The sequence below is a fragment of the Pristiophorus japonicus genome, chromosome 17, assembly GCF_044704955.1.
Source record: "Pristiophorus japonicus isolate sPriJap1 chromosome 17, sPriJap1.hap1, whole genome shotgun sequence".
NCBI lineage: Eukaryota > Metazoa > Chordata > Chondrichthyes > Pristiophoridae > Pristiophorus > Pristiophorus japonicus.
Window position 1 is genome coordinate 62539910 of NC_091993.1, and position 25052 is coordinate 62564961.

Below are 25052 nucleotides of genomic sequence, written 5' to 3' on the forward strand. Positions count from 1 at the left end.
GGCTGGCTGACAGGCAGCGACAAGGGCAATGGAAGAGTGGCAGTGGTGGGAACAGGAATGCTGAGAGAGGACAGCAGGGTCCTGCTGACCCACTGTCACTCTGCCAGGACTGTGCCACACAATCCCGAGCAAGCTGGTGGAAGACAGATTGCTGGCCTGCTGCGACACCCGTTCAACTGTGGTAAACCCATCCACGATGCGGCAGTCTGAGCTTGTTTGCCAAGAGGCCCTCTGGCAGGCTTGCCATTTGCACCGAGCAATTCACTGTGCATGCCCATCACCCTTCTTCTGAAGGTCGCCCCATCCAGGTCCTCATTGGAGTTGTGTGCAGTGCCAGTTTCTGAGCTGGTGTCTGCAAGTGACAGATGCAGTGACGCTGTTTCGTCTTCTCCCCACTTGCTCGCCTCCATCGCCTTGGGGCAGGCTGTGCTGCTGCTTGTTCTTTGTTATCAGAAAGCAGAAAGGCACAAGAGTTGGGTTATGGTGGGGGAGATATGCATGCATTCAGCACCGGCAGCTTTTAAGTGAGTAGGAGATTGTGGGTTGAGGGGGAAGTGGGATGTGAGAAGAAGGATTAGGAATCAACATACTGTTGTTCCCCTTCAATGATGAGCACTCGCTCCTCCAGTTGGCTCAAGGCTTGTATGGCAGCTTGCCCTCTGGCTGCCTGCTGCTGCTTCTGCCGATTGTGCATGACCTTGGCCTGCAAAAGAAAGGGAAGTGTGTTTGGATGATGCGCCTGCCATAGTTGAATAGATGTCAGTGTGTGCAAGAGGGATGGAGTACAAAAGCAGGGAGGTCCTGCTGCAACTGTACAGGGTATTGGTGAGGCCGCACCTGGAGTACTGCGTGCAGTTTTGGTCACCTTACTTAAGGAAGGATATACTGGCTTTGGAGGGGGTACAGAGACGATTCACTAGGCTGATTCCGGAGATGAGAGGGTTACCTTATGATGATAGATTGAGTAGACTGGGTCTTTACTCATTGGAGTTCAGAAGGATGAGGGGTGATCTTATAGAAACATTTAAAATAATGAAACATAGAAACATAGAAAATAGGTGCAGGAGTAGGCCATTCGGCCCTTCTAGCCTGCACCGCCATTCAATGAGTTCATGGCTGAACATTCAACTTCAGTACCCCATTCCTGCTTTCTCGCCATACCCCTTGATCCCCCTAGTAGTAAGGACCTCATCTAACTCCTTTTTGAATATATTTAGTGAATTGGCCTCAAAACTTTCTGTGGTAGAGAATTCCACAGGTTCACCACTCTCTGGGTGAAGAAGTTCCTCCGCATCTCGGTCCTAAATGGCTTACCCCTTATCCTTAGACTGTGACCTCTGGTTCTGGACTTCCCCAACATTGGGAACATTCTTCCTGCATCTAACCTGTCTAACCCCGTCAGAATTTTAAATGTTTCTATGAAAGGGATAGACAAGATAGAGGCAGAGAGGTTGTTTCCACTGGTCGGGGAGACTAGAACTAGGGGGCACAGCCTCAAAATACGGGGGAGCCAATTTAAAACCGAGTTGAGAAGGAATTTCTTCTCCCAGAGGGTTGTGAATCTGTGGAATTCTCTGCCCAAGGAAGCAGTTGAGGCTAGCTCATTGAATGTATTCAAATCACAGATAGATAGATTTTTAACCAATAAGGGAATTAAGGGATATGGGGAGCGGGCGGGTAAGTGGAGCTGAGTCCATGGCCAGATCAGCCATGATCTTGTTGAATGGCGGAGCAGGCTCGAGGGGCTAGATGGCCTACTCCTGTTCCTAATTCTTATGTTCTTATGTTCTTATGTAAGATGTGGGTGTGAGTGTTGCAGCAGTGGTAAAGTTGTGAGTGTGAAGTAAAGCTATGGTTGTGAGGCGAGTGGTGATGGGTAGAGACTGCGGGTGTGATCCATTGAGCAGTGTGTGAGGCTTGTGGTGCAGATGGTGGAATATGCCATTTGCTGAAGCCTAAACTCACCTTGACCAGCCGTGTGAGGGCATTGGATGAAGGACCAGGAGACCAACTGGTGGCCATCACATAATCAGGTATCCTGCCACAGTCTTCTGCACGTATGGGCCGATGGCTTCTTGCTGTCATGTCCACAGCCACTACCAGTGACTCCAGAGCTGCATCTGAGAAGTATCTTACTCTCTTCCTCTGCTGATGCTCAGCTGTCTCTACATAGTTGCTTGTGCATCATTGCACCTCCCCTTTAAGTACTGGATAAAGCCTAGGCCAAATAATGCTTGGAATTAGACTGGACCCGCTATTGGCCCACTGTTGAGCGGTAAGCCAATGAACAGCGGATTTAGCGTTGAGATCAGCACTATAATCATGTTAATGCGGACTGAGCATGAATTCTGTGTGATCCCTAAATCAGTTTGACCTGCCGCAGCTAAATAGCGCTGGGTCATGACACCGCCTGTTTTCGGGCTACATCCAATGTCTAGGCCATGAAGTCCCAGATTAGTCTGCTGCTGGGATATCAGTATACTGTAAACATATTTCCTAACGATTGGATAACTGCTGATGTGTAAATTCACAACGTTTCCAGTCAATGTGTGCTGTCAGCTGTTGAACCGCGTACTGTCTGCCCCGTGTACCGTTTGCTGTCTGTATGGTTTGGTCGGTGATTATCTGTAGATGTGCCAAGTCATGGATGAATGTGCAAATGAAATTTTGATATCTTTAACGTTGCTCACAGAATCTAGAGGAACTAGAGAAGAGTCACACCGAGCAGCAGTCGGCCGTACAGAGTGAGCTTCGCAAGGAGATGGCCCTGTTTCAGAAAAGGATCCTAATGGATACTGTAAGTAATACTGTAAAATTCTTTGACTCTGAAAGGTGGCTGAATCCAAATTGTTCAGTACACACCTGTATATACTGCAGTCATCCCCATCTCCACATGGAAAACAAATCATAGAATGCCACAGCACAGAAGGAGGCTGTTCGGCCCATCGTGCCTGTGCCGGATCTTTGAAAGAACTATCAGTTAGTCCCAGTCCCCTGCTCTTTCCCTATAGCCTTGCAATGTTTTCCCCCTCAAATATTTATCCAATTCCTATTTGAAAGTTATTGAATCTGCTTCCACCACCCTTTGTGTTGTGTGCAGAGCCCTAGCTGAGTGCAGCATCTTTTAGCAGTCCGTGCACCTGTGTAGGTAACTCGGCTGCTGGTATGTGAGACAGGATATACGAGAAGTGCCATACATGTTTTTCGAATGAGACAGTAAACCTTGTGATGTTCCAAAGAACGAACTGAGATGCTTCATCCTATTGAGTAGCAGTCTCCACTGGGGAAAAACTGAGAACCTGAAATCAAAGCAGAAAGTGTTGCAAGAATATTTGTCAGTCGGACCTCTGCCTGAAGCATTTGAATTTTTTTTTAATTCATTCATGGGATGTATTGCCCTTGAGAAGGTGGTGGTGAGCCGTCTTCTTGAACTGTGGCAGTATGTTAATACGAAAAATATACTGTCATATGAAGAAAGGTTGAGCAGGTGGGGCTTGTACTCATTGGAATTTAGAAGACTTGGAGGTGATCTTATTGAAACGTATAAGATTCTGAGGGGGCTTGACAGGGTAGATGCAGAGAGGATGTTTCCCCTCGTGGGGGAATCTAGAACTAGGGGGCATAGTTTCAGAATAAGGGGTCGCCCATTTAAAACAGAAATGAGGAGGAATTTTTTCTTCTCAGAGGGCAGTGAATCTTTGGAATTCTCTGCCCCAGAGAGCTGTGGAGACTGGGTCATTGAATATATTTAAGGTGGAGATAGACAATTTTTGAAAGATAAGGGAGTCAAGGGTTATGGGGAGAGCGGACAGGGAAGTGGAGTTGAGGCCAGGATCAGATCAGCCATGATCTTATTGAATGGTGGAGCAGGCTCGAGGGGCCAAATGGCCTACTCCCGCTCCTATTTCTTATGACCTTATGTACGTGCGGTGAAGATACTCCCACAATGCTGTTGGGGAGGCAGTTCCAGGATTTTGACCCAGTGACTATGAAGGGACGGCAATACATTTCCAAATCGGGATGGTGTGTGACTTGGAGGGGAACGTGGAGGTGATGGAGTTCCCAAGCACCTGTTGCCCTTGTCCTTCTAGGTGGTAGAGGTCACGGGTTTGGGGGTGTTGTCGAAGAATAAGGTGAATTGCTGCAGCGCTTCTTGAGTGTTGTTGGAGCTGCATTTATCCAAGCAAGTAGAGAGTATTCCATCACTTGTGGAGAGGTGGCGAGGCTTTGGGAGTCCAGGGGGGCGAGTCACTCGCCGCAGAATACCCAGCCTCTGATCCGCTCTTGTAGCCACGATATTTATGTGGCTGGTTCAGTTACATTTCTGGTTAATAGTGACCCCCAGGATGTTGGTGGTGGGGGATTCGGTGATGGTAATGCCATTGAATGTCAGGGAGCAGTAGTTAGACTCTATTGTTGGAGATAGTCATTGTCTGGCACTTGGGTGGCATGAATGTTACATGCTACTTATCAGCCCAAGCCCGAATGTTGTCCAGCTGTTGCTGCATGCGGGCATGGACTGTTTCATTATCTGAAGAGTTGCAAATGGCACTGAACACTGCAGTCATTAGTAAATATCTCCACCTTTGACCTTATGATGGAGGAAAGGCCATTGACGAAACAGATGAAGATGGTTGGGCCTCGGACACTGTTCTGCAACGATGTCCTGGGGCTGTGAGGATTAACCTCCAACAACCACAACCATCTTCCTTTGTGCTAGGTATGACTCCAGCCAGCGGAGAGTTTCCCCATTGGGAATACTGTGTGATCTTATATCCAACTGAGTCTTTCTCTCCATTCGAACGCTGATGGGTCTACTGCATTTTTCCAGTACATATTTTTCTAACCAGAGATTTATCCTGGCAGTTGGATACTGGATCACGCGGTGATTGGAATTGGATACTGGATCTCACAGATCCCAATTGGATACTGGGTCTCAGATCCCAATTGATATTGGATCAGTGATCCCAATTGGATACAGGATCACAGTGATCCCAATTGCTTCTCCTCTTGCTGATGGATGTTTTAAACTGGTTTAGACACTTCCGCGCTCCCCCCCCCCCCCCACACACACACACACACACACACACACACACACACAATGAGCCCCCAATAATAGCAAGGATAGAGAAGCATCTTAGTTGATTGGTACATCAGTCCTTGGCATTTTGTGCCAGGAGTGTCCAGTCTCACATCAAGACAAGTCCCGAAAAGAGATGATATATAGTATGGTATGTCCTAAACATTTGGAATACCCTCTGGGACGCAACACAGGCATGTAACACCTCCTTGCTTTGTGTTCCAGCTACAAGATAGTGTTCATATTTTTGAACCTGTAGCGTGGAGCCAGGTGATGTGATATTTCTAAACACTAATGCACGTAGCATGAGGAATTAAAAAACTGAATTAGAAGCACAAATTCAGCTTAAAGGGTATGATGTAGTGACCATCACTGAGACGTGGCTTCAAGCTGGGCATGACTGGGAGAGAAATATTGCAGGTTGTAAGTCATTAGAAAGGGCAGGGACATTGGAAAAAGCAGAGTAGCAATAGTGATAAGTGACTGCAACATGATTGGATCCGATATTAGGTTTGAGGGAGAAGGGTGAATCATGAACCAAGGGTTTAAACTGAGGTCAGGCTGACCTTGGAGGGATGAGGCAGGAAGTGACCACAATAGACTGGGCAGAACTAGTCACGGATAAACTACTGATGGACAGTGGGAGGTGTTCAAAGAAATATTTGGTTTAAGACAAGACCAATACATACCTCTAAAGGGCAAGAGCTCTGCGCATGTAATAAAACTACCTTGGTCAACAGGGGAAGTGGGAGATTGTCTAAAACTAAAAGAAAGGGCTTATACAAAGGCAAAGAACAGCAGCGACCCCGCGGACTGGGGGATAGAAAGAACAGCAAAGGGATACAAAGAAAGTAAAAGGAATATGATAAAAATCTTGCGAGGGATATCAAGGACAACACCAAAGGTTTGTACAATATATTAAGAGAAAGATGGTGCCCACGGGTATTGTGGGCCCCTGAATGACAAGACGCAGGCAATAGTGTAATTGGAAATCAGGAAATGGCAGACTGACTAAATACTTTGTATGGGACTTCACAGCAGAGGATGAGGAGAAAATACGAGATACAAGGAAAACTAAAGTATAAATCAAGGACTTGAACTAACCAGAAACAATTTAAGTTTAAAAAAAAAATGGTGATGGAGATACGAATGAGATCAAAGATTAACTAATTGAAGATGACTGGAATCTGTTAATAGGGACAGAGTGACCGAGTATTTGAGTAAATATGACCTGATGAGAGAGAACCAGCATTGATTTGTGAAGGGCAAGTCATGTGTAATATAACCTTGTTGAATTTAGAGGAGGCAACTAATGTGCTAGAGAAAGGAGTGTCTATGGATGATATTTATATGGACTTCCAGAAGGCATTTGACAATCCACATAACTGTTAAAAATATGAGCGTACATGGAATTGGAGACAACTTATTGACATGGATAGGGAAGTGGTAGGAGGTAGGAGACAGAGGGGCCAAAATTCACGGTCTCTGAAGGGACGGCTACTGCGGAGTTTGGGCAGTGAAGCCGCTGTAAAGAAAACATTCCAGCGAAGAGCTCTGCAGCGTGCAGGTTGCTGGAAAGCGGCAAGGACAGGAATTTTCAGCTGCAAAAAGGTAAGGCTTTTCCCAGCAGTGCCCCCGCGAGGTATTCAAATCAGTGCTCGAACTGGACACTGCTGGAGTGTTGCCGTGACCGGAGCCCTTTGGTAGGGAAATAGTTTTATTAATTAGCGTTTTTATTTAAGATTACAGTATCCACTGTTTATCTTTTAATAGTTCTTTAATTGTTTTGGCTCCATTCAACCTGCTGAGTGCTGCTCAGAGGTTTTCACATACTTTTGTACAACTTTCAGGTCTTACTCTTTGGTGGAGGCCTGTGGGCTGCAGAGACACACTTGGCAGGGTTCACCCTGAGGATGGGAGGAGTGTTGGGAGGGCGACACCTGGTACACCTGGTCAGAAGCAGGGTGGCACGCAGGAAAAGGCGTCGCCGTCAGCACCGTGCAGACAGGCAGTGGGCAAAGGAGGCAGCAGCCATGATTCGCTCATTCTACGCCAGACCAGTCTGCCCGCTGTCTTCACTGGCCCGAATCAGGATTGCGGTTGGCTGCTTGGGAACAAGGGATGTCCCCTGTCCACTTGTATACTCATTCCTCTGCGGAACCCAGGACAGCGCCAGAGCAGGCCTACAATGATGCTCATTGTACCACCAGGTGCATCATCGAGCAGTACATAGGCATCCTTACGCAGAGATTCTGATGCCTGGCCCGCTCTGGTGGCACCTTGCTGTACTCTCCTCAATGGGTCTCCATCATCTTCGTGGTTTGCTGCATGCTGCACAACCGCACAACCTGGCCATCATGAGAGGACAGCCGCTGGAGGTCGAGCCAGCAGTACCACCTGAGGAGGAGGGGGAGGAGGCGGCACAGGAGGAAGATCCCCATCGCCCTAGAGCTAGGAGGTGTTGACCCATCGCCACCCAGGAAGGGCCGGGTACAGACTGGCCAGCACCCTCACATATATGGAGGTGCCTGACACCTCCCCTGCAATCACTCTGCATGCATTATTTACTGCCTGTCTGCTAGGTCTCCCCACGTCAGGAAACAGTATTCTTCTGTCCTCCACACCATCTATCAGTGTCTCCAGCTCCATATCAGTGAACCTGTTGGCTCTCCTTGCACCTTTTACACCAGCCATCCTTCCAACCTCCTTCCCCCCTCAGGGCCTTGCTGCAAACCCTGGCCTTTAAAAAGACCTGGGAGCAGCTGGCTCATTAGAAATACCTGCATGCTGAATTTCTCAATGGTGATAACACTGAAATTAAGACAGCCACACCGCTGAAAAACCCACTTTGGAAGGGTTCATTAGCGCTGAAACCCACTTGTTCACTTTTGGAGCTGAATATGGGGTGGCCCAGCCGTCAGCACCAGAAAAATGTTGGCGCTCATGGCCCCAAAACGGTGGTTCAAGTGCACATCCAAGTACTTATTAAATGTGGTGAGGGTTCCTGCCTCTACCACCCTTTCAGGCAGTGACTCCCAGACCCTCTGGGTGAAGAAATTACCCCTCTAAACCGTCTACCAATTACTTTAAATTTATGCCCTCTGCTAAGGGAAATTGTAATGTATGTACATAAGGTCTTCCTACCACCAGAGGGCACTACCGTCGGAGGTCCTCGGGTCATAGGTACACTCGTGCTGGGCCCGGTATATAACCTGAACTTCACCTTTGTATCTTCACTTCTGGAAGCCATTAAAGACTGACCAGGTTGCACCCGGTCACTGGCTCACAGTACGGAGTTCATTGTATCATTTCATACACCATAGAAGTAGGTCCTTCCTATCCACTCTATCTAGGCTCCTCATAATTTTATACACCTCAATGAGGTCTCCCCTCCGCCTCCTCTGTTCCAAGGAAAATAAACCCAGCCTATCCAATCTGTCCTTATAGCTAAGCTTCTCCACTCCCAGCAACATCCTCATAAATCTCCTCTGGACCCTCTCCAGTGCAATCACGTCCTACCTATAATGTGGTGACCAGAACGCCCAGCTGTGGCCCAACCAGTGTTCTATACTGTTCAAGCATAACACCGCCCCCCCCCCCCCTCCCCCGACTCTTATATTCTGTGCCTCGGCTAATAAAGGCAAACATTCCGTATGCTGCCTTAACCACCTTACCTACCTGGCCTGCTACCTTTAGGGATCTGTGGACCTGCACTCCAATGTCCCTTTGTTCCTCTACACTTCTCAGTGTCCTATCATTTAATGTGATTTCCTTTTCCTTGTTAGCCCTCCCCAAATGCATTATCTCACACTTCTCCGGATTGAATTCCATTTGCCACTGTTCTGCCCACCTGAACAGTTGATTGATATCTTCCTGCAGTCTACAACTTTCTTCTTCATTATCAACCATACACCTATTTTTGTATCATCTGCAAACTTCTTAATCATAACCCCTTATATTGAAGTCTAGATCATTGATATATACCACAAAAAGCAAGGGACCTAGTGCTGAGCCCTGCAGAACCCCACTGGAAACATCCTTTCAGTCACAAAAACACCAATCAATCATTACATTTGCTTCCTACCTCTGAGCCAATTTTGGATATCCAACTTGCCACTTTGGCCTGGATCTCATGGGCTTTTACTTTCGTGACCAGCCTGCCATGTGGGACCTTATCAAAAGCTTTGCTAAAATCCATATACACTACATCAAACGCACTGCCCTCATCGACCCTCCTGGTTACCTCCTCGAAAAATTCAATCAGGCTAATCAAACACGACTTTCCCTTAACAAATCTGTGTTGACTGCCCCTGATTAATCCATGTCTTTCTAAATGTAGATTTATCCTGTCCTTCAGGACTTTTTCCAATAATTTTCCTACTACTGAGGTTGGGCTGAATGGCCTGCAATTACTCGGTCAACCTTTCTCCCTTCTTAAACAAAGCAGTCCTCCAGTCCTCTGGCACCACACCTGAAGCCAGAGAGGATTGGAAAATGATGGTCAAAACTGCTGATATTTCATCTTTTGCTTCGCTTAACAGCCAGGGATACATTTCATCCGGGCCAGGGGGCTTATCCACTTTCAAAGCTGCTAAACCCCTTAATACCTCCTCTCTCACTATGTTTATATCATCTAATATTTCACACTCCTCCTCCTCTCTTTTGTGAAAACAGACGCAAAGTATTCATTAAGAACCATACCCACATCTTCCGCCTCCACACAATGATACCCTCATGGTCTCTAATAGGCCCTACATTTTCTTTAGTTATCCTCTTTGCTCTTGATATATTTATAAAACATCTTTGGTTTTCCTTGATTTTACTTGGCAAGAATTTTTCATGCTCTCTCTTTGCTTTCTCAATATCCCTTTTGATTTCACCCCTGCACTTTCTATACGCCGAGAGATTCTGTCGTATTTAGCCTTCGGTATCTGTCATACGCTTCCCTTTTTTTCTTTATCCTACCCTGCATGTTCCTAGACATCCAGGGGGCTCTAGATTTGTTAGTCCCATCCTTTTTTTTTAAGGGAACATATTTGGCCTGAACCCTGCGGATCTCCTCCTTGAATGCCTCCCCCTGCCCTGACACTGATTTACCTTCAAGTAACTGTTTTCAGTCCACTATGGCTAATAAGAACATAAGAAATAGGAGCAGCAGTAGGCCATACGGCCCCTCAAGCCTGCTCCGCCATTTGATACAATCATGGCTGATCCGATCATGGACTCAGGTTCACTTCCCTGCCAGCTCCCCATAACCCCTTATTCCCTTATGGTTAAATCACCTCTCAGCTTAGCAAAGTTGGCTTTTCCCCAATTTAGAACTTTGATTCCTGGTCTAACCTTGTCCTTTTCCATAACTACCTTAAATCTGACTGAATTATGATCTCTGACACCCAAGTGCTCCCCCACTGATACCCCTTCAACATGCCCAGCTTCATTCCCCAAAACTAAATCCAAAACCGCCCCCTCCCATGTTGGGCTTGCGACATGCTAGCTAAAAAAGTTCTCTTGAATGCATTTTAAGAATTCCGTAACCTCTATACCCTTCTGTCCCAGTTAATACTAGGATAGTTGAAATCCCCTATTATTGCCCTATAGTTTTTGCACTTCAGAAATTTGGTCTCCCCAATGTAGAGGAAACCGCATCGTGATCAGTGAATACAGTATACTAAATTGAAAGAAGTACAAGTAAGGAGTGTTTGGTGCTCTGGACAGTGAGAAGGGAGGAGGTAAAAGGGCAGGTGTTGCATCTCCTGGGCTTACAAGGGAAGAGGGTGATTGAGGAGTGGACCAGGGTGTAGCGGAGGGAGCGGTCACTTCGGAACCATTCCATTTCCCGCACTTCTGCTCTCACCCCTTCCTCTCCCTCCCAGAACCGCGATTAGGGTCCCCCTTGTCCTCACCTTTCAACCCACCAGCCTCCACGTTCAACGGATCATCCTCCACCATTACCGCCACCTCCAGCGTGATCCCACCACCAATCACAGCTTCCCCTCCCCTTTCAGCATTCCGGTATAATTCTATTGAATTTGCGCTGCACTCCTTCCAAGGCCAAGATGTCCTTCCTGGGGTGCGGTGCCCAGAGCTGAATGCAGTGCTCTAAATGAGGTCTAACCAGAGCTTTATATAACGAACGTAACTTCCTTGTCTTTGTATTCCAGTACCCTTGAGATAAAGGTCAACATTCCACCAGCCTCAATTACAAAAGTAAAATACTGCGTATGATGGAAATCTGAAATGAAAACAGAAAATGCTGGAACCCGGGTCAGGGTTAAAAAGGTTAAACCATGAGGACAGGTTGCATAGAGCTACCATCAGGAACGGTGGCACACTAGTTATGTTGCTGAATTAGTAATCTGGAGGTCTGGACTAGTGATCCAGAGACACGAGTTCATATCTCACCACAACAGCAGGGAATTTAAATTCATTTAATGAAATGAATATGGAATAAAAAAAGCTACCATCAGTAATGGTGACCATGAAACTACCGGATTGTCGTAAAAACCCATCTAATGTCCTTCAGGGAAGGAAATCTGCCCTCCTTACCCGGTCTGGCCTATTTGTGACTCCAGACCAACAGCAATGTGGTTGACTCTTAACTGCCCCCTGAAATGGCTCAGCGAGACACTCAGTTGTCAAGGGCGATTAGGGATACTTTGCCAGTGGCGCCGTGAATGAATTAAAAAAAATAGACTGGGTTTGTCCCTTGAGTATAGAGCATTAAGGGGTGATACAATTGAGGTGTTCAGATGTTAAATGGATTTGTTAGGGTGGAAAGAAACGATTTCCTCCGGTGGGAGAGTCCAGAATAAGGGGGCAAAGTTTAAAATTAGGGTTGATGTTAGGAAGCGCGTCACAAAAAAAGATAATGGAGTTTTGTGGGGTAAAAGTATTAAGCGTTACGGAAAAAAGGTGTGTAAATAGAGTTAAGATAGAGGTCAGTCATGATGTAATGAATCAGGCTCAAGGGGCTGAATGTTCTACTCCTGTTCCTATGTTAAGGTACTTCTGCACGCTTATCTTGTCTCAGACATTTCCTGTCTCAGAGCACACTTCCTGTGCGTTGCAGCAGACTTGTGTCACATTTAAAAGTCAGAATTGTAGGCAAATTTGTAGTGTAATTTGATGCAAGTTTCTTCCAGTTGATTGGATTGAATTGAGAACTCCATGGTGCAGGTCAGGACAGGGGTACGTATGTGGAGTTTCCCAGCTATTGGGGCAGGACATTTCGGCACCGACCTCCCACATGCACAATGGCCAAATGATCACGGGCAGTGTGTACATGCACAGACTGGTAACCCTCACAGTTGCTGCTTGTTTACAAGGAGATTGATGACATCCATCAAGTAAACGTGAGGGAGAGATGCACTTCTTCCAACGCCCAGACAGCTAGTCCAGTTGCTGTATAGGGGCAGGCGGACTGAGCCTTTTCGGGTAATGTAATTTACAATCATTTAGACAGGTGGTTTGAATTCCTGTCAATTGTAACGTGTTCTTTCTGCTTCACCATGCAGCAACAGCAGGAGATGGCCACAGTTCGGAAGTCCCTACAGTCTATGCTAATGTGATGTCATTCAGTGAACACACACCATCCACACTGCATGGAAGCCATTCTATTAAACAACTGGTTATTTTGTTGCAGCAGAGACCTGTGTTTATAATTGCAATTTTAAAATGCTGGTTGGTTTTAAAGCTGCCTTGATGTTATAGCAGTAAAGGTGCTCGGTCATTGTGTTGAAGTTGTTAAGCAAAATAAAACAAACTCACTAATTTAATTCTGCCACTTTGTTAGTAATTCTGTCCTCACCATCCCCCCCTTGTGCATAATAGTTCAGTTATGTACAACGTACATTTAGATAGCACCTTTAACCTAGTAAACTGCTCAAGGCACTTCACAGGAGCGTTATCAATGCAAATTGGACACCACGCCACATAAGATGCGAGGCCATATGACCAAAAGCTTGGTTAAAGCTGCAGGATTTAAGGTACAGCTTAAACAAATTCTGCCTGAAATTTCTTTGGGGTTTTTCTGCTCCGTCACAGTAACTTGAGCAATATCCCCATCTTACCCACAAACATCTGCCGAACCTCCGTCTGAATATCACTGCAAAGCACCGAGAATTTCCCAGCGATGACGAGTGATTCCTTCATGTGGTTCCAAAAGCAACGTATTCTAGTTAAAATAACTTCTGTTTTGTCCATTGTCCGTCTAAACAGCAAACCGACCGGAGCTGGAGAAACGGGATCAAAACAGACAATAGGCTCAAGTTGACAAGGAAGAATCCAGAGAAACAGTCCTGATGATGATTTTCTGGCAGTGAGATTGCAGCTTATTTCCTGACTATCCTTTCCCAAGCCATGTAAAAGCACTTTCCATTATCGTTGGCACTGGCCAGCTCCGTTTCTGGCCCCAGGGTCCCCTGCTCACCCCCAGGGACAGTTCTGTTACTGGCCCCAGGATCCACTGCTTGCCCCAAGACCAACTCTCCTGTTACTGGCCCCAGGATCCACTGCTCGCCGTAACTGGCCCCAGGGTCCCCTGCTCACCCCCAGGGCCCGCTCTCCTAACATAGTAGGCCATACGGCTCCTCGAGCCTGGTCCGCCATTTAATACGATCATTGCTGATCCGATCATGGACTCGGGTCCACTTCCCTGCCCGCTCCCCCTAACCCCTTATCGGTTAAGAAACTGTCTATCTCGGTGTTAAATTTATTCAATGACCCAGCTTCCACAGCTCTGAGGCAGCAAATTTCACCTTCTGTGAGAAGAAATTTCTCATCTCAGTTTTAAATGGACGTATTCTAAGATTATGTCCCCAAGTTCTAGTCTCCCCCATCAGTGGAAACATCCTCTCTGCATCCACCTTATCAAGCCCCCTCAATCGTATACCTTTCGATACGATCACCTCTTATTCTTCTGAATTCCAGTGAGTAGAGGCTCAACCTACTCAACCTTTCCTCATAAGTCAACCCCCTCATCCCCGGAATCAACCTAGTGAACCTTCTCTGAACTGCCTCCAAAGCAAGTATATCCTTTCGTAAATATGGAAACCAAAACTGCACGCAGTATTCCAGGGTGTGGCCTCACCAAAACCCTGTATAACTGTAGCAAGACTTTCCTGCTTTTATACTCCATCTCCGTTGCAATAAAGGCCAAGATACCATTGGCCTTCCTGATCACTTGCTGTACTTGCATGCTATCCTTTTGTGTTTCATGCACAAGTACCACATGCACTGTACTGCAGCACTTTGCAATCTTTCTCCATTTAAATAATAACTTCGATTTTTTTTTCTGCCAAAGTGCATAACCTCACATTTTCCAAGATTATACTCCATCTGCCAAATTTTTGCCCACTCACTTAGCCTATGTCCTTTTGCAGATTTTGTCTGTCCTCCTCACACATTGTTTTTCCTCCCATCTTTGTATCGTCAGCAAACTTGGTAGATTGTAAATAGTTGAGGTCCCAGCACTGATCCCTGCGGCACCCCACTAGTTACTGATTGCCAACCAGAGAATGAACCATTTATCCCAACTCTGTTTTCTGTCAGTTAGTCAATCCTCTATCCATGCTAATATATTACCCCCAATCCCGTGAACTTTTATCTTATGCAGTAACCTTTTATGTGGCACCTTGTCAAATGCCTTCTGGAAGTCCAAATACACCACATCCACTGGTTCCCCCTTACCCACCCTGTTCATTACATCCTCAAAGAATTGCAGCAATTTGTCAAACATGACTTCCCCTTCATAAATCCATGCTGACTCTGCCTGACTGAATTGTGCTTTTCCAAATGTCCAGCTACTGCTTCTTTAATAATGGACTCTAACATTTTCCCAACCACAGATGTTCAGCTAACTGGTCTATAGTTTCCTGCTTTTTGTCCGCTTCCTTTTTTAAATAGGGGCGTTACATTTGCAGTTTCCCAATCTGTTACTGGCCCCAGGGTCTCCTGCTCACCCTCTGGAACTGAGGTACTAAGGTACATCAGTGGAAGGTAGCGTGAATGGATAATGGTTTTATTTACATTCTGGTTATGTAGGCATCACTGGCTAAGCCACATTTATTGCCCTCCCCCCTCTAGTTGCACTGAGATCATTAAGGGTTAACCATACAGTGTGGGACTGGTGTCACCTTGAAGCCAAGCTGAGGCCACAGGTTCCAATTGGGTTTTTAAATAACATTTTTGTAGCTTGTAGAGAGAATGAGCGGGCCAAGGCACCTGAAGGCATAGTCAGCAGTGGGGCGTGGGGTGGGCAGAGCGATGGTGAGGCCAGAGTTCGAGGAGCTGAGACTTTATGGACAGAGGGGGTTAGAGAGATAGGGAATAGCTAGGGATTTTATACTGGCAAATGGACTGGGTGGTGGATGTTAATGAACAGAATTTGACCACAACATACACATTTATCATGAATAAAGCAATCTTTATTTACACCAGCACTTAGTTTTTTTTTAGAAAGAACAGAAAATTACAATTAAGCATGAAGAATAAAATCAAGAGGCTCATCAGTTACACTAAAAGGCAAAATTAGGTGAGAACCATCTGTATGTTCACAAACAAATAAGATTTGTGCAAAACAAATTAATGAAATTTCCATTATATCCAGTTGCTCCAAGTGAATGGGGCTGGTTCCTCATTGGATTATTCCTGCACCATTTAGCAAATTATTCCTGTTACATAACACCTCATTGAACTCTTCCAGTTACAATGCCTCATGCAGAAACAGCTAAGCCCAAGAAAAGGGGCGAGGGTGAGGGTGAGAAAAATACTTTGGTTCATTTTATAAATAATATCTGGCATTTAGAAATGTGAGTGAGACAGGGCTGTGGTTGGGTTAGTGATGTCGGGATTGAAGCCTCACCACCAACAACCATAAATAAAGAATCTATGTTCTATCCAAATTACATAAAACATGAGCAGTGACTCATTCATAAATGGAGACCCCCCCCACCCCCCAATCCATATATTTGAAAACAATACGGATAGCCCTACACTTTGCACAAAGGTTTTATAAAATACTGTCAGGAATCCAGTCATAATACTTGTGTGGCAACTGTTGGATGTTACTCCAAGGCAGTAGCCAGTGTAACGTGTTGGTGCCATGGACAGTATACTGTCAGATTCTTGCATAGTTGGAGCATTTTCAGATATAAACTGTCCGTGTGCCCAGCACCCTTTACTACAATGCAAAATGTCAATTCACATTATAGCAGAAATTCTTGAGACCAAAGATGCCTGAAGTCATTTGCTGACCTTTAAAATCACTTCCAAGTCGCAGGACCCAGTGCATACGTAAATTTAGTGCTCATCCCCACCCCTATCCATCAGCCACAGCCCTGTACTATTCACAATACTGGGAGCAGTATATGCTCAGAAAAAAGTTATTCAGTTAGCAAAAAAGTATATGTGAATGCATGTTTATCAAAATAATTACATAAGCAAAAAAAAAGCCACCTGTTTTGAACCCAGATGATCACTGACAAAACTGAAACCCTCGTGGTTCAAACTCCACAGGGAAATCAGGTAAAGAGCATTCTCCATTTACTGTCCAATATTCACAGGAGTTTGCACCATTGTCTATCTAACACAAGGCTCACTGGTATAAAAAAAACCAAAGGTGACATATTTAGCCCAGAGATGCAATGTACTTTTGATTCTACCCATCGCCAGTTTTCCTTGTCCTGTTGCTGGGAATTTCCTGAACAAAAGCACATACAAGAGCAGGTATATGGCAGTGCTCCTAAAGAACATAAGCAGCGTGTACACAGGGACGGGTTAACTTTATAGCATTGCTCCTCTATGCTATAGAACTACAAGTAAACATTTGTGGTGGTACAGGCACCTTGCCACTGCTTCTCCCGCTGGCACCAGTACCCTAGGCCTGTAAACTTCAGCACCACAAAAAAAATCGGGATCGTTGACGGATGCCACTGAAAATAAAGTAAGTTTGCTGTGCGCCAAGGGTTAGAACTCGGTACAGCAGTTGATCATTCGGGTGAAGTTCTGCTTTTCCTTCATAATTCACACAACTGAGTCAAAAGGAGGGCACCTCAAAGCAGTAATGCTCCAGTATACAACAGCACAAATCCACCCCAGACACAGGAACTGCTCAAACAAGTGGGATGTACTCTAGGGTTAAGCATATCCCAAGTACCCATGTCAGGTGGTGGGAGTTGCACGGTGCAGGGTGTATACTGAAAGCGAGAAGCAATGTTTCACGTCTGAAGCTCTCGCACTTCAAGACTGGAAACACTTAGCATATGTCTCTGGAGATACTCTGCACGTTTTAACATCAGCTTGTGGTCCCTCATTTCCACACCAGACCAACAGGCGGCAGAGAACACACTAACTCAGATACACATCATTGGTATCTGCGCAACTGCCATCAACCAGACAGCTGGACGCCTTTAGGTTTGATCATGTCCATCTGTGGGGTAAAGGTTGACAGGCCCGAGCTCAGAGATAAAGCATTCCCTGCCATGCAAAAGGTGAACAGCAATCTCAATATTGTGAAAGTCACCTTTAATACAAGGTATCATTACCCACACGCAGGAAGGAACCCGTCATTCTAGCACACAGTGATGTGAAGAATGCTCCTATAGGACAGGTGATAAGCAGGTATACACAGCCAGATTAGACCCAGGTTCAGCTTCCAGTTCAGCAGCTAATTTTCTCTCTGGCAGAAAGATACAAGCTTTAGGCACAAGTTGCAGTTAGTGTGTATATTTTCAGTAATATTTAAGCCTATAAACCATTCTACAATCAGTACACTACGAGAATTGGTTGAGGAGGAAACACATACTCTTACTTTCAAGGCATGTGGAGAGAATCTGATTTATTTGCAGAATTACTCAAAAAAGTGAAAACTGCTCAGTGCAGGTTGTTGAGTGAACGTTACTGGTGCATTCCTTTACTGCAGCACAAGCTTATACTGCTTAGGCAAGTACTTTGGGTTCGCATCACTAGTTAGGAAGGTGTGAGCACAAATCACTAGTTAAGAAGATGTGGGCACTGATCGCTAGTTAGGAAGGTGAGTGCACAGATCGCTAGTTAGGTTGGTGTGGGCACTGATCACTAGTTAGGATGATGTAGGTTCTGATCACTAGTTAGGAAGGTGTGAGCACAGATCGCTAGTTAGGTTGGTGTGGGCTCTGATCACTAGTTAGGATGGTGTGGGCTCACCTTCGAAGGACATATCTATGGGGCAGGGGTGAAAGGTCACCAGATCCTCCAGACAATGATTTTTGAAACTGAAAGCGCTTTATTAAAATGGACACAGAGGGTTGCGGCTATTTATTGCCTCACATGGAAGCATGTAGCAAATAATGAACAGCGAGCAAAATGGACGCGCAGCATATCAAGGTCTGCTCTTTAAAGAGCCAGTCCAGCCCAAATAAGGCCCTTCCCTTTAATTACACACCCTGAAACAGTGAGAGCAGTTGAAACAGTGAGAGCAGTTAACAGCAGCATCTCAGACAGCTTTATTGGTGTGATTGGGACATATACTGCTAACAGTGTGGAGCAAAACTTTTTATAATCCAGGGGTACCATAGGTGCTCACACCCCTTTATAAATTTTACAAAGGTCCCAATTGGGCTGTAAAAGCCTTTGCCCAAACAATCAGGTTTTTGTCATTCCCGTTCCTGCAACTCACCCACCTCACAGCTGCTGCCCGTGAGGCACGACCTAATCCTTACCTGCTATATGGTTCGTCTGGTTTTCCCCAAGATAGTCAAGTGCAGGAACTTTCAGTAAGCTCAGTCCCAAACCTCGAACACTGCACCAGACAGTTAGCAGCTCGATCAAACCAAAAGGGCTGAAGAAAAGACTGAGCACAATCTGTGAACACGACAGTGCGTCCGGTAGTCATTCAGATCTGTATGCACAACACCATGTCGCTTGCTGACCTGCCAGTGTTAAGGGAAACATACATGCAGGGGCCAGTCAGTCCTGCCCATCACAGTCTGCTAGTTTAGGAGTGTTAGGCTTCATTGAGAAACTGAGGCTTAAATTAAACAAAAAAAAGTGCACACAATGATTGAACCATAAATTAATAATTTGTTCACTTTTTCCTCCCATTTCCATATTTCTCTCTCTGTACATTCCCTCAGTCGTGTCCTGGGGTTGCCTCTCATCGAGCACAGTGGTTAAGTCACTTGTGATGGTTCTGCTCCTGGGAGTTGGCTGGCGAGGAGATGGGGCTGATTTTGAAGATGTTAATGCGAAGGTGGGAGGCGATCTGATTGCAGACACCCACAGAGTAACGGATTAAGTCAAAGAGAGACCAGATCTGCGAGACAAAACAGAGGAGGAGAGTCAGTCAGGAAACGAGTGCAGCCTCCCTTCAGTAACCTCGCACAGAGCTGCCCCTTCCATTGCAGACTGCTGACAGAGACACCCCTGTAGCGACAAGCTTGGCCCAGATGTATCGGCAATCTCAAAGTAATCCAAACTTTTAAGAAGAATGGAAGAGGAATCCTAGAGAACCGAGAGTTTGCTGGGAGAAGAAACATTAACGAACATCCCATCGCAGAGGGCAGCGTTTGCTCAGCAGCCCCACGGTGTATCTGAAAATGCCACCAAGCTGAGCCCCAATATCAGCCCCACCCACAAAGAGCGGCTCAGAGCCCAACTTTAATCTCGCATCGCGCAGGCGAGATATAGCAAGCATCTCTCTCCATCTCACACAAAGTATTTTCCGTGCCACCTTGTGGAATTGGTGTCTACGACATCGGTGTCTAACCTATCCCCAGGGAGCGGGTAAACAGAAACTCAGTTATGGGCTCACTGTCCAATTCGATTTTGTTCAACAGCAGTTGGAGCAATAAAACCCATTCTCTGAACCGCCAGCCAGCCACCCACTCCCTCGCTAACCTGCCACTAGCTGACTGGCCAGCACATTCCCCCTCTCTAGCTGGCGCCCAGTCATCTGTACACGAGCGAGACTGGACCAAGAGGCACAGCCTGGTCCCTTAAATGGAGCTGTGGCTTTGCATATACTCGGCCGGAGACTTTATTCAGCATGTTCCAGGCTATTTATATCTCTTGCAGTTTAGCCTTTTCCTATTTTAAATTGGTATCAAGTTGGTTTAGGTTAAGCTCCATTCAACTTGCCATGCACGCGCGAGGGGGGAAGAAAGAACGAAGGGGGGGTGGGGGGGAGAAAGAGAAAGGGGGGGGGGGAAGCGCGAGGGTGGGGAGAAAGAGATGGGGGGGGGGGAGAGAGAAGAGTAGAGAGCAGGAGGGGGGGAGTGAGGGGGAAGAAAGAGAACGAAAGGGGGGTGGGGGGGGGGGGGGGGAGAGCGAGGATGGGGAGAAAGAGCGGGGGGGGGAAGCGAGGGGGTGGTATACTCGATGGGCCGAGTCGCCTCCTATTCTATGATTGTAGTGAAATGACCGCTTCACCCGCAGGATGAGGAGCTGGCCTGTGCGAGGGATGGGGTGAGAAATGGCAGCACCATTAGCTGTACTATCCATGGTGCTGGCGGTTGGACAATGTACTGCTCCAAGGAGCTGGACAGTGACAGTGTCCTTACCCACCTGATAGTGATGTCCCGATCGACAGGAGGCGGCGTGAAGCCCCCGGGACATTTAGGGATCTGCTAAACAGCAGCAGCAAACGCAAATTCTCAATGTCATCTCCCTTCACAGCAGCTTGAATGTTCCTAATAACAAACTCCCTGGAAACAGGAATCCCCGTTCTTGGATTAAAGATAAGCATTGGCCAAACTACTCACTGGGACCCAGAGGAGGAGGGCAGGTTGACATACAGCGTCCCATGCACAAAACAGTACCAAGTAACGCACAAATCCAGGCCTTCAGGACACACGAGGCAGCCATTCAGCCCCTCGAGCCTGCTCTGCCATTCAATGGCTGATCTTTGCCTCAACTCCATTTACCCGCCGTTGCTCAATTTCCCTCAATACCCTTACCCAACAAAACTTTATCGATCTTAGTCTTGACTCCCAGCATCCACAGCCTTTCAGGGGGGTGAGGGGGAAAGAGTTCCAGATTTCCAACACTCTCTGTGTGAAAATCTTTCCTGATTTTTCTCCTGAAGGGCCGAGCTCGAAATTGAATACTATGCCTCTTTGTTTTGAATTCCCTCACTGGAGGAAACAGTTTCTCAGAAGCTTCGGTGCTCGTAATTTAACCCACTAAGTCCCAGTATCATTCTGGTGACTCTGCATTAGTCACCACCCTCCCCCCTCCCCAAGGTCCATTTCTCCTTCCTGAGGTCCAGTGCCCAAAAGTAAATACATTACTGGAGATAGGCTCTGACCAAGGCTCTGTACAACTGAAGCAAATGCCCTCCCTTCCCAGCCCCCTGGAGATGAAGGCCAACTTTCCATTAGCCTTCTCGATGGCTTTTTGTGTATCCGTCTACTGGCTTTTAACGATGTGTGCGCCCGGATTGCCAAATCACTTTGCTCCTCTACAGTTCAAAGTGGATGACCTCACTCTTGCCCACACTGAACTCCATCTCCAACACTTTTGCCCACTCACTTAATCCATTAATGTCCCTTTGCAACCTTCTGCACTACTCACTCACCCTTCTAACTGTCATTTGCAAAGTGGGATATACTACTCTCTATTCCTTCATCCAAGTCAGGAATAAATATGGTGAAAAGTTCAGGCCCCAGAACAGCTGCCTGGGGAACACCAGGTCAGTCTGCCAATGAGAGCACATATCCTTTATCCCACTCTCAGACTCCAAACCCCTCAGCCAATGTCCAAGCCAAGTCAAGAGGCTACCTCCAATTCTATGCCTTCTCGAACTCAATATAGATAATGTAGGGGAAGACGAAAACCCCCTCATTTTACCCAGAAGGAAAAGGGCTGTGGGATCAGTCTGTGCTGTGAATTGAAACCGATGGAAGGAAAACTTTGGAACACAAATGGAGACCCCCCCCCCCCCCCCTCAGTGTTTGGACTCATAGGAAAGGGAATTTAATTTGGAACTATCTACCAGAAAGTTTGAAATCCTAAAGTACACATGGAAGAAACTATGAACTTTAATCGAATTTGGGATTTTTTTTAAAGGTCTGCAAGAAAAGGGGTGGAGTCAATATCAAAAGGGCCAGTTTGGACATTGGAACTAATCAAATTGTCTGGGAACTGTATACCCTCGAAACTTGCCCCTTGAAAACATTAGCATTTAAACAATGCCACATACATATTCCAACACCTTTTTCATCAGGCATAGAAATATCTGGCTCAGGCCAGACTAGCACAATGGCTACAGGAGGCCAATGCAATCAACACCCACTCAAACCTTGAGTAGGTTAAGATCAGTGGGGAAAAAAACCTAAAAACCTCAAACTGTTGCATTTTTCAAAATCAAAAGTCCACCAATGAGAAGAATCGACTTCAGCAGGAGAGGCGGACTGGATAATCTGGCTATAAAAAAAGGGGTTTCTGACGTAGTGAGAGAGAGGAGTGATGATTTTCCCTGCCCTCGTGATTCAACAACCACAAGCCTCTCGACACTGAAGGAAAACCAGTGTCCGAAGACACCGAAGATAGAAGAAACAAACCACCCGACTGCGGAAGGCACAGTAGTGAGTATAACCTCTGGTCCCCAGAACTCCCAACTCAGTTAGGCCAGGAAAGGTGGGAGGTTGGGCATTGTACTGCTAAACTGGTGTAAAGATTTTCGTTGTGTCCGTTTAGTGGGATTTAGGGGGATTGTTTTGTTGGTGTATTGCTGTTTGTTGAGTTACACCTTGCCAAATAAATTGGAAGCCTAAAGTTCCTCTTGGAATCACCTTGTCTCAGTTCTATTGTATTACATCTCCTGATCGTGAGTCTTATGTCAGAACCGTGTAAGGGAAGCTAGGAGCGCCTCGAAAATGCTCAACTGTGTGTCACAGGCTAGGGAAGAAGGGGTTAGGAGTGTTTGACACTCACAGGTGCCTCACAGGCTAGGCATAAGCTGTGGGGACGCACGAGTCTCAAAACCCCCTTCATAAGCTGTGGACACAGTCTCTCCAGGAGTGCTCTTGCAGCACTCAGGGTACCTCACAGGCCAGGCATAAGCTGTGAGGGCAGAAGCCCAGAGAGACACCCAAGGCACAACAACAACCCTGTGAAAACCCCTTACAGAACATGGCGACCACGAAGGGACATAAGCAAACAGGAGATGTTAATATAACAGATGAGGTGATAAGAGAGGAAACTAAAATGGAGGAGAGAATTTCCTCATACATTTTTGGCAAGGTGAACCTCACCAAACCTTGGGTACAAGCCCTCACTCGGGCAGAGCGCCCAGTGGATGCTGCTGCTCAGTGGACAGCAGGGAAGGACCACAACCACAAGGTGGAAAAGGCCATCTGGCTTATCTGCCTCACCCGCCAAGTCCGAAAGCTCGACCAGCGGGTGAAGGACTTGGAACAGAGTCTTCAGAAATCAGAGGAGCTCTCTGCTATCCGGGCTGTGGTTGGGGACAACCTGCTGGCCGAATTAGCTGGGGAGCAGCGAAGGAACCAGCAGTTGGAGGAGACCTTCCGAAATAGCCGGGACTATCTTCAGTGTCAGGTCACTGAGGCCAAGGGTAGTGAGGGGTCCCTCCGGGAACAGAACTCTCGGTACACCCAGAAAATTTGGGAACTGGAGAATAAATTAAAAGACGTACAGGCAGCCTATAAAGTGGCCAGTAGCAGTGAGTTTGCAGATCACGGTCCCTGCCAGGAGAGGATTAAAACTCTCACCCACGCTCTGTCCCAGGCAAAGGGGATGGTCGCCCTGATAGGACCTGGAGGGTCCACAGGGGACAAAGGAGAGTATTGGGGGGTAGAGGAGAATCCAAAGGCAAGAGACGCCCGACCACCTCCTGAGGCACCGGTGGTTTGTCCGGTGGGGTACCAGGAGGGGCGGGGCACGCAGGTAGTAGCATACCCAGGGCTGGGGGCAGGACCAATGTGTCCCGCTCAGCAGCAGGGATGTGAGGCTCCAGCCGAGGGTCAGTTAAGGGCTGGATCAGGAGACCAGGCACTGTCTGCTGCACTGGGTTTGGTGGGACAGCCGGAGGTAGAGGGACCAGCGCAGAAAGATCCTGAACCAGGGCGGATGTGCCCGGTCAGGCAGCGCAAGTACGGTCCTCCACAGGGAGGTGGCCAAGGTCGGGGAGCGCTGGAGAGCGACTTTATTATTCCCCATGGAGTTCAATCACTCAGGGCCATGGTGGCCCATTTGGCCAAACTCACTCGCAGCGGGGACCCGTCTATCCACTTCATGGAGGTGATGCAGGCAGGGGAAATTAATGGGTGCGACGAGGAAGAGACAGCCAAGCTGCTGCTCTTCTCTCTGGACAGCAAATTGTACCAGGCCCTGCCGGCAGAATGCCGGAGGGGACAGCGTACATTTACTGAGGTCCAGAGGGCCGTCCTTGAGGCTATGGGCTTCGATGACGGCAGTCCTTTCGAACGGGTCGAAAGGACAAGGCAGCTCGCAGGGGAAACCCCGCAGGCGTTTGCGGACAGGCTGTGGGTGGTATACCACGCAGCCTGTGGGGAGCTCCTCGACCGGGCGAATCTTTCCGCGGTACAGACTGGCCGCTGGCTGAGGATGCTGGTGGCAAACTGCTTGCCCCGGCTCAAGGCCAGGGCAGAACTGTGGTTCGATTCCCGGGACCCCAACCTCACCGAGGAAGCAGTGGTCAGGCAACTGGCACTGGTCCAACGGAATGGAGGAGGGGAGGAGGAGAAAACCTCCAAAGGTCGGGTAAATGAAGTAAAGCCCAACTCGATTCCCAAAAGGGAATGGCACCAGGAGGGTGGCCGCTCGATTGATAAGGAGGGTGTGTGCTACGGGTGCGGGAAAGCTGGGCATTTTAAAAGGGATTGCAGGAGCCCAGTAAAGAGATATGGGGGGAGAAGTCCTTCAGGAGCCGCCCAGAGTGGGGGAAGTGGAGTGAGCTCCTCACTATCCCTTGACCAGATAGTAGCTGCAGTGAGGACAGCGCTAGAGGGGA

At 47.2% G+C, this 25052-nt stretch overlaps 2 protein-coding genes across 5 annotated transcripts in view; one reads left to right on the top strand and one right to left on the bottom strand.

Moving 5' to 3' along the window:
- Positions 1–12855, top strand: part of sycp3 (synaptonemal complex protein 3) — a 184983-nt gene extending 172128 nt beyond the window's left edge. For all 3 annotated transcript variants that reach the window (XM_070858762.1, XM_070858760.1, XM_070858761.1), the window contains 2 exons: positions 2693–2797; positions 12595–12855. In XM_070858762.1, the coding sequence (XP_070714863.1) occupies positions 2693–2797; positions 12595–12648 (159 nt within the window). In that variant the 3' untranslated portion in view covers positions 12649–12855. The remainder of the gene's footprint in view (positions 1–2692; positions 2798–12594) is intronic.
- A 2627-nt stretch (positions 12856–15482) lies between these two features.
- LOC139227759 (choline/ethanolaminephosphotransferase 1-like) overlaps positions 15483–25052 on the bottom strand; it is a 48888-nt gene continuing 39318 nt past the window's right edge. For both annotated transcript variants that reach the window (XM_070858763.1, XM_070858764.1), the window contains exon 8: positions 15483–19370. In XM_070858763.1, coding sequence (XP_070714864.1) covers positions 19233–19370 — 138 coding nt within the window. In that variant the 3' untranslated portion in view covers positions 15483–19232. The remainder of the gene's footprint in view (positions 19371–25052) is intronic.